Source organism: Crocodylus porosus, unplaced genomic scaffold (genome assembly GCF_001723895.1).
Source record: "Crocodylus porosus isolate Cpor-Errol unplaced genomic scaffold, CroPor_comp1, whole genome shotgun sequence".
Classification (NCBI taxonomy): Eukaryota; Metazoa; Chordata; order Crocodylia; family Crocodylidae; genus Crocodylus; species Crocodylus porosus.
The window spans coordinates 259678404-259687786 of NW_017728886.1; the positions used below are offsets into that span (position 1 = coordinate 259678404).

General features: G+C 44.2%; 1 protein-coding gene across 2 annotated transcripts in view; it reads right to left on the minus strand.

Moving 5' to 3' along the window:
- Positions 1 to 9383, minus strand: part of ZFAT (zinc finger and AT-hook domain containing) — a 137919-nt gene that overhangs the window by 86022 nt on the left and 42514 nt on the right. For both annotated transcript variants that reach the window (XM_019553066.1, XM_019553059.1), the window contains exons 5-7: positions 4334 to 4487; positions 2606 to 4071; positions 1068 to 1300 (exon numbers count right to left, since the gene is read on the minus strand). In XM_019553066.1, the coding sequence (XP_019408611.1) occupies positions 1068 to 1300; positions 2606 to 4071; positions 4334 to 4487 (1853 nt within the window). The remainder of the gene's footprint in view (positions 1 to 1067; positions 1301 to 2605; positions 4072 to 4333; positions 4488 to 9383) is intronic.

Here is a 9383-nt window from a genome sequence, read left to right on the forward strand (position 1 = left end):
GTATTCAAGAGTAAGTTTAATGAATTCAAAAGGTACTTAACAAAATTCCTACTGTTGGAGTTGTCTGAATGTCTTGTAATAAATCTAAATTACTAGGATATAGCTCATGCCACCCTCCTGGCACTACTAGTAAATAATATTTAATTATACATTCTAGAATAGCTTTCCAAATGTTCCTTGAAATCAGAAATTGTGCTTTATTCAGTACTAGCTATGCCACACAGATTCATGGAATCAGTAAGAGCCGTGAAAGAAATATTTAATAAATATCTGTAATATACTGCATTAATTCCAATTCTGCTTAAAGATGCACATGTCAGTTGCACACTCACAATAGTTTCATTACAAATTCTTCATCTAACAGCAATAAAAAAGCCTCTATCTCCTAGATGCTCATAAAATACTTATGTAATTTAAAACTGTAGTTCAGAGCACAACAATACATTGAAAGCTCAGACGTGGAAGACAACTGAGCAAATCTGGTGTAGAAAATACTGATTTCTGCATAATATTCAGACAGAGGCACTGGACCATAGGCAGAGCTTCTTGAAGCAAAATTGGCTTGCAACATGTTCTGGAATTCCTTAGATGCTCTTGAATAACTGTGCTGCAGACAAAGCCCTGAAAAGGATGAGGCTGACTGGCCACTCATACCTCCATAGCCCATCAGGCACTTGACCCAGTAATTCAATGCAGGGGTGGGGGCCTGAACAAGACTGTGTTCCTTTCAGAAGTAGGTGTCTCACCCTTCTGATCCACCGTAAATGGAAATGATAGCTGTAACAGAAGACTCACCAGATTTAACCACACTAACCATAAAAATGCCTTCCTTTACAACTAAGTCTGTGGTACTAATGTCTGAGGAAAGAATCAGCAGTTGCAACAGTCCCATACCCCTTTTAAAGTCTCAAGCCCCAAAACAGCCAGGAAGGAGTTGAGGAGACAAAGCATATGTACTGCATTAAGACTTTTTCCAATCAAATTTCAAAGAAATGTTCAAAGAAAGTGACTTCATAGAGATGAGACAGAATTTTGATAAAGCAAAGAGTATTTATTCTGTTACTTACCAGCTCTGTGTGAACTTTCAGATGTGCCTGAAGCTTGTATTTATCTGGAGTAGAATAGTCACAGTGTTCAGTGGGGCATTTCAGCAAAATATTGCTATGTTTCTGTATGACGTGACGCTTAAGGCAGTTTTTGGTGATGGAGGAATAATTGCACTGGGAGCAGTAATATAAATGTTCTCGAGTGTGAGTACGAACGTGCATGTCATAATGGACCTGGTACCAGAACAACTTGCCTAAAAATAAAATTAAACATGAAAACAAGTAATTTCTAAAGACATTTGTAAAAACTTGTATTGTAAAAAAATTCAAATGTTCAGTTCCCTTTTATTCAAACTACAATTTTACAAAGCCTTCCTTCCGTGTTTAATGAAAATATACCTATTGAGTTGTCTCAAAGCTATTTCACTGTTACATGCACAACTAGAAAAACACAATAGTGACCTTGTATGAATGTAACCCTTTATGCGGGATATGTTAACAAATGTGTTCCCAATGAAGAAGTCTTTTAGGGCACCTGTAGATATGTGGAGATGCTGCTCCGGTGCACTGTAATTACAGTGCCTTGGACCAGACTCGATTAATTGAGTCTGATGGAGCATGCTAATTAGTGCACTTCAGCAGCCTCTGTGTCTCGCATACTCAGCATCCCCGTGCTTCAAAATGGCAGCAGGGGTCTTTAACTAAAGCTTGTTGAACGAGTAGCTGGGACGCTGAATATACAGGATGCTGCAGGAGCTTTAATGAGAGCACCCCCAGAGCACGTGTAAAGACACCCTTAAAGTCTCTTCCCGCGTTCTACTATGCATGCCCGTAGCAAATGTGGTTAAGCTGAACTATCAATATGCCAGTAAACCAAGCTAGCACGTATCCCTCTTCAGCCACTCTGAACTTAATTATATGAGGGTTCCAGAAATGCCTTGAAATGAAAGCACAAATACACTGACTTAAAAGCATCAAAGATTTTAATTGATTTTCTTTAAACTTTAATTCTCTTCCTTTCCTGGGCAGTGAAGACGAATCAAATTCAGAGCTTCTCCATTTGGGGGCTGTCAGAAGAAAGTAATCTCCCTCTAGTTTCCTAGCGTCCACCCAGAACAACGGAATCAACACAGCTTCATCCTAAGACTAAAACTTTTCACCTCTAAGGAACAGAGTTATACAAGTATGAAAATGAAAACTGCCAGCATACGGATCTGGTGTATATACATGCATCTTTGCCTGACCCATGTAAAAGTCAATATCTGCAGTGCACAGCCTTAATTTGTGCTGCTAAAATAATACCTAGCAGGGCTGCAATACTAACAAAGAATTTGGTAAAGCAAAGTCTTGTTTGACAAGACCTCTCTCTTCCTCAGTTTCCCTGATGGTTGTATGTTCTGAACAAAATACATGGACTGGATGACAAAATCCAGCCCAGAATTTTTGCTTAACCACAAAACTGCAGTGAATTATATATTTTAAAAAAGAATGTGATAAAAATGCACTGTTATTGCGATTCATTTGAAATAAAAAACTCACACAGTTCTACTGGTTCTTACCACAGTATTCACATTCCAAGTCTCCATAAACTTTTCTTATCTTCTCACACAACTCTGTGTTCATTTGTCTCTTTTGTAAACCATCCAAAATCTGCATAAAGGCCACAGCTCCTCCCCGAGTATCAGAAGCTGTGCTACTAGAGTTTGGCTTTGGACTGATGGCTTCACTGGAATCTGGTGCTGGAAGAGGATTTGTAGATTCTGCCATGTTTTGATTTGATGATGTGCTTGTTTCTAATTCACTAGCATGAAAGGGTTGACCTGTCTCGTCAGAAACTGAAAGGCTCTCAATGTTTATATCATTGTGATTCACACTTGAGTCTTTGCCTCCTGGCAACAGCAGCTGGATTTCATCACCCTGTATATTTACTGAACTATCACAGTTGACTTCCTGTTCATTTCCAGGAGACAATTTTGGTTCTTCTGAAGTGCTAGCGGCATTTTTCAGCAAAAAACAATTTGGCGCCGCATGCGATTCAATGTGTGATACTTCTGCATCAGTTGACAGTTGACAGGGCAGCTCAGGTGCACTCTCCACCAGAGAGTTTTCCAATTCTAAGGAAGGGGCAGCCTCAATTTTTAAATGACTGTCAGGCTGATCATTATGGCTTACCTCGGTAGTATTTGTTTCATCTTTACAGTTAAGTTGCTTTGGTACGCTAAGTGCTTCAGTGCTTAGACGAGTGATTTTATCTGCAGGCGGTGTTAATTGTTCCAGTGCTTCCTGTTGTATATCACCTCCAGGCTCCAGAAGGCAGAAACTCTGATTGATAGAACTGTTAAAAACAGAAGTTTCTTGCAAATCTGCATGTACTTCTTTGATATGTGCACGGAGCCTTACAGAACTGACAAATTTCTTCAGGCATACAGAACAGACATAAACAAATGGGTGTTTCTGAACATGAAGTTCAAGTGCTTGATATTTTGTGGCTCCATGGCCACAGAGCTCACAAGCAAACGGTCTTTCATCACCATGGACTAGCATGTGACGGTCTCGATCCAGTTCATTTTTGAATTTGCGTTCACAAATATGGCAGTCATAAAGCAGCTGTCTCTTGCCTTCTCGGGTCATCAAGCGGAGCTCATCAAACACATCTTTCACCTTCTTGTCCTTCAAGTCATGCGTTTCCTTGATATGCTTGATTAGATTTTTGACATCCGAGTATTTCTTTTTGCAAAAGCGACAATGTTGCTTAATTTTCTTGTGGACTCGCTCAATGTGGACTTTGAGGTGGCCTTTGCTGAGACATGTGAATGCACAGTAATCACAACTGAATTTTTCCCCTGTGTGTTTCCTCATGTGCACGTTGAGGTTGGCTTTGATAGCACTGGCATAGCTGCAGTATGAACATTTGTAAGGTTTTTCATTTGTATGAATCCTCAAATGAGCCTGGAGAGAATGTTTAAATTTGAATACCTTGTTGCAGTATTCACAAGTAAAAATTTTTAGTTGAGTTGGACCTAACCTAGAATAAAACCAAACAACAGCTATAATTAGAGTACTGATATACAGTAACAAAGTAGGCTGTCATTGTTCTATATTATGGACTAAAAGTATGCAGAAAGCTAAATTTGTCAGGAAGTTTTCACATTACAAAGAGCAGCCATGTCTCACGCAAAGTATTTTTGCCTACTGAACATCAGAAGTTCTGCTTACATAAAACTGAAGACAGAAAAAAAATTCTCTCCCATGTTCAACACAAGAAAATTAAATGCTTTTAAAATTACCTGCTTGATTTCATTGCCTGCTCATAGGGTGTTTGTTGAATGGCATATTCTTGATAGCCTCTTCGCTGAGCTTGGTCTTGAACAGTTGCCTCAGAATTTGTTGTTGGTTCCGTTTCTTGGGGAGCAGCCTCAACTGGAACTATTTTTGTGGCTCCTAAAATTGAGATCAAACCAAAGATTTGTTAAAATCATTGCGTTAAAACGTACACTGCCTGCGATCTGCAAATTGATTCAATATATTTACTCTAGTAACAATCATTAACTATTTTTCTTTGGTACGCACTACTCATGTGCACATAACTTAAAAAAAACGTGTGCAAGTAAAGTAAGAAAACTTTCCAGTAGACATCTCATGCCTGCACTGCACAGCTCATATGGGACTAGTATCACTGTATGTTAATTACAGTTGCCTAACATTTCTTGTTACGAGGTTTGCTGTCAGTCTATTCCTATTTTTACCAAAATTTACCCATTCAAACTGAAATTTCAGATACTGAGAAAGTGCTTCAGGCTCAAATTTTTAGAAAATTTCAGACAACATTATAGTCAATTTCAAGAATGAGATTGGGAAATGCATCATATTTTATCCATTATTTAAAATTCTAGCTGACCAAAGGAAAAGTCTCCATAGCACCCCCATACCTTGGAACACAGACCTGGAATCTGAGAAGGGCCTGGCCACTGTGCTGGGACGAGACTTCCTCTGTCTCTAGGAAAACCCACCCGTGTTTAACCAAACTGTAAAACTTTGTTGCGGGGACAGAGAAGGTGCTGCTTGCTGTTATCATAGACTATTACTCAATACGAGGATGACAGCCTTTCAGTAAATAAGGAAGTAATTGATGAGTTCACAGATGATTGAGGAGGCCAAGCGGAGATCTGCATGTCCAATGGCAAATAGGTCCGGGAAGCTGGGAGGAATAGATCTTGGTGACTTCAGGTCATAGATCTTTCCTTTGTCTCATTTGTCTGTCCGTGTACATAACCTCCATTTGTTCAAAATTGTCAATGCTTTGTCATACATCATGTTATTTGGAACAATTCAGTTTTTGAACCTCCCAGATATTGATGTTAATTACACATTTCTTCAGATATGAGATTCAAGCTGTCCTTGAATTGCTTCTTTTGCCCACCCTAGAGTGCTGAGCACTGATGAGTTTGGAGTATAGGACCTGCTTTGAGAACCAAGTTGTCAGGCATCCTTATGACATGCCCTGTCCAACAGAGCTGCTGCCATATAAATTTGGCTTTGTGGTGGTGGTGTTTACTTGCACCAGAATGCTGACATTCATGCTTCCGTCCTTCCAGATGACATGGAGAATTTTTCAAAGACGTTGCTGATGGTAACGTTTCAAAGCCTTTAAAGTGTTTCCAATATACTGTCCAAGTTTCACTCCCATACCACAGGGCAGGGATGACAACTGCCTGGTACTCACAAGTTTGATTTGGGTTCTGATGCCATGACCACTGAAGACAGTTTTGGAGTCATCCAAAGGCAGCATTCCCAAATTTTATGGGGTGCTGAGTATCATTGTCCTTGATTACTTTTTGGAGAAGTTGGCTGCCCAGGTAAGGGAAATGTTCAACATTATACAAGGACTCCTTTCTAATTATAGTATGTGGAAGAGCAGATGGTTGGGTATGGGGTGGGTTGGTAAAGTATCCTCGCTTTTTGTGAACTTGATAGTGAATCCAAGCATTTCATGTGCTTCACAATCTGAAGATCTTTAACTGAGTGGGGACACACGATGGGATTGTCAGTAATGGAGGTGTTGGTTACCTTGGAAGGGTAGGGGTGCGGGTAAGGGCTGCTTCTTGCACATGCTCAGTAAAGACTTCAATATTAGCAGCTGACATCTCCAAGTTTCTACCTTCTTTAAGCATATTCTTTCCCTCCTAGTTTTTAGTGCTAAACAGAATGTGAAGAGCAATATTCCCAGACCAACCAAAACACGGTCTGTCCTCTCACAGCTCTTCCTTGCAACAGGCCTGCACATGCACCAGCCCCACACAATGAAAGAATGCTCCAGCCCAGAACTACTGGAGAAAAAGTTGTACTTTTTTGGTAATTGGTCCTCCAAGCCAGGGTTAGACTAGGTACTAGAATTAAAGCCTGTTTCACCTTTCCTCTCAATAGCTCTAGTATTGACAACCCACAAGCAGGAAGTGAAAAAGCTGGTGGGAAGGAGGTAAAGTAGCTGCTAAGGAGTGGGAGGTCAGGAAAAGACTGGAAATCCAGTCAGGGAAATCACTATGGTCCTTATTTCCTGAGTGCCTGACTTGTAGTCCCAGGGTTTGATTTCTAGAAATGCTGAGCAATCACAGCTATGACTGAATCCACAAGAAGCGGTGCTCTGAATAAATAATAGCAATAGGATGCTAACTGCTCAAAATATCAGGTCCTGTGCGTCTCAAAATACCCACCCAAAATGAGTGGATAATTCTTTAAATCTTAATCCTTATGCCTCAGCTGCCAACCTATAAAACAGGCATACAACAATATCCTCACTTCACTGGGATGATGTGAAGATTAATATTTGTGAAGCAATCACACTGTAGACAGGAGCACCACAGAAAAGCTCAAGAAGAAATTAAGATTCTGCCTTCAGAGTAAAGCATGCCACCTGTACAGTTAGTAATACATGGGTTTGACTTGGAGCCACAAAAAGAAAGCAAGATCTAGAATAGCTGCTCATTAAATGAGCACTCACCATGTGTTTATGAAAAAAATAGCATAGGATCATGCAATTAAAGACTGTATACATGCACACATAGAAGAGTATAACATTGCACAGACAACCATCATTTTGGCATTTCCCAATTTAAGTACTTAGCTTTGCAGCCTTAATAACAACACAGAGCTACACAGAGAAGCACATACAGCCTGGAGATGGCTGGGGACCGTCTTGTTTTCAGCAGTCCCCAGCCAGCTCCAGGCTGCACATGCAGACTTCCCTGTGCAGCTCCGGGCTGGCGAGGAACTGTTGTGGTCAGAGACAGGTCCCAGCCCTGTGCCCCAGATTGAGGCACAGGGCTTAGAAAGAGCTACAAGGATGGGACCGGTTCCAGCCCTCGTCCCAATCTGCCAGTGCGGCAGTTAGCAGCAATCTAGCTGCTAGCTGCCTGTGGCAGGGCACCTTTGGTACTTGCCACTTCAAGAGGTTTGAACAGGCTATACAGCAGCAGGCAGGTGCAGAGCAGCCTGATGAGGTGGTCACACGACCGCAGGAGGGCTCCTGGATTGGAGGATGGGGCTGAGCAGCCGCACTATAACCACAGACCCTCAGAGCTGAGCAGGCAGTTGCTGTAGGGATGCCGCAGGAGTAACCTTGCCTGGCTGGAGTACTGGTGCTCCCAGAACACCTGGAAGTCAAGGACAGGAGCTATGGGGATGAAGGAGGTTCCTGGTCCTGAGTCATGACCTAGAACTATACCCTGCTGGGGTTGGATGGTGTAGGGTTACCATATGTTCAGGTTTTCCTGGACACGTCCTCACTTTTGGCCCCTGTCCTTGTGCCTGGGAGGGTTTTTAAAATACAAGCAAATGTCCAGGTTTTTGCTTTGCCTGCTTTCCCGGGTGCTAGCAAGCTTGGCCGCTTGGGGCTGGGAGCAGTGGGCAAGGTGATTGGCTGTTTGAGGTCACGTGCTCTGTATGCGGGCTCCCAAGTAAGACACACACAGTGCGTATGTGGGGTGGGGGAGGTCAGGGAGCCTCTGGGTTGGGAGCATGGGACAATAGCAGGGCTGGGAGGCAGGGGCTTAGGAATGAGGGGCAAAAGCCAGGGCACGGGCAGATCACCGTCCCCGCCCCAATCATATACCGCTTTCCCTCTCCTCCCCTCCTCCTCTGCCCCCCACAACTGTCCTCGTTTTTTAGCGCTAGTGAGAGGGCATGTGTGTGTAGGCCATGTACAGTAGGGTCCGCAGGGGCAGGCCTGAAGGACTGCATACAGGCTGACCTTAGCGATTGAGTAAGCTGTGTTTGGAGGGGCACCAAGGAGCACCCGTATGGGAGAGTGAGGTGAGTGGCTCAACCTAAGCAGAGGAACCTCGACTAGTCAATGCTGGGGATAGGACCAGAACAGTCAAAGGGCCAGAGTACCAACCACAAGCGATGCCAGGAGCCAGGGCCCTGGAGTTCTTACTGGCTTAGAGGCGAGGCCAGGGCTTGTGCAGCCAAAGATCCCAGAGGGGGCCACTGCCAAGAGGAAAAAGGACTTGGGGAGCTTTGCAGCACCCCAATGAGGGTGGGGAGTAGACCACCTGAGGAGAAGGGTTCCAGGTGAGGTTCGAAAATTAACCATATAGTGATGCCTTCTGCGAGGCATGGGACACAGAGTAGGGACGGTACAGAGCCGTGTACTACGTCCATGGCATTGCGCAGTAAATGGGAAGCCTCCCCCCTATAAACAACTAATTACGCTACAACAAAGCAAGGCAATGGGCAGACTGCCCCACACAGGTGGGCAGGCCAATGACTGGACTGGCCATAAGACAGCCCCGTGTTATACTGCCCCGCCAGCCATGGCAGGGGGCTGGGACTTGCCACACAACTGCAGCTCTTTCCAAGCTCTGTGCCACCAATCAGGGAGCCAGGGCCAGAAGCTCCCTGCTGCCAGGGCAAGGAGACATTGTTCCCACCCCTGCAGCAGGCAGCCCCCCCCAAGACCAGGAGACAGCTGTCTCCTGGCCCAGTTCTCTCAGCTAGCACCCAGGAGGAGCCTGGAGCTCCCCCTGGTGGTCACAGGGGTGCACTGCACGGCTGTAGGGAACTAGGATTCTGGTGGGCAAGCTGAGGGACTGTGGCATTGATAAATGCACGGTCACATGGGTGGCAAACTGGCTTCAGGGGCGCACCCAGAGGGTGGTGGTGAACGGGGCGATGTCAACCTGGGAGGGTGTGGGCAGCGGAGTCCCCCAGCGCTCAGTCCTTGGGCCGGTGCTGTTCAACATCTTCATCAGCGACCTGGACGAGGGGTGGAGAGCACCCTGTTCAAGTTCGCTGATGACACCAAGCTGTGGGGTAAAGTGAATACACCAGCAGGCAGGG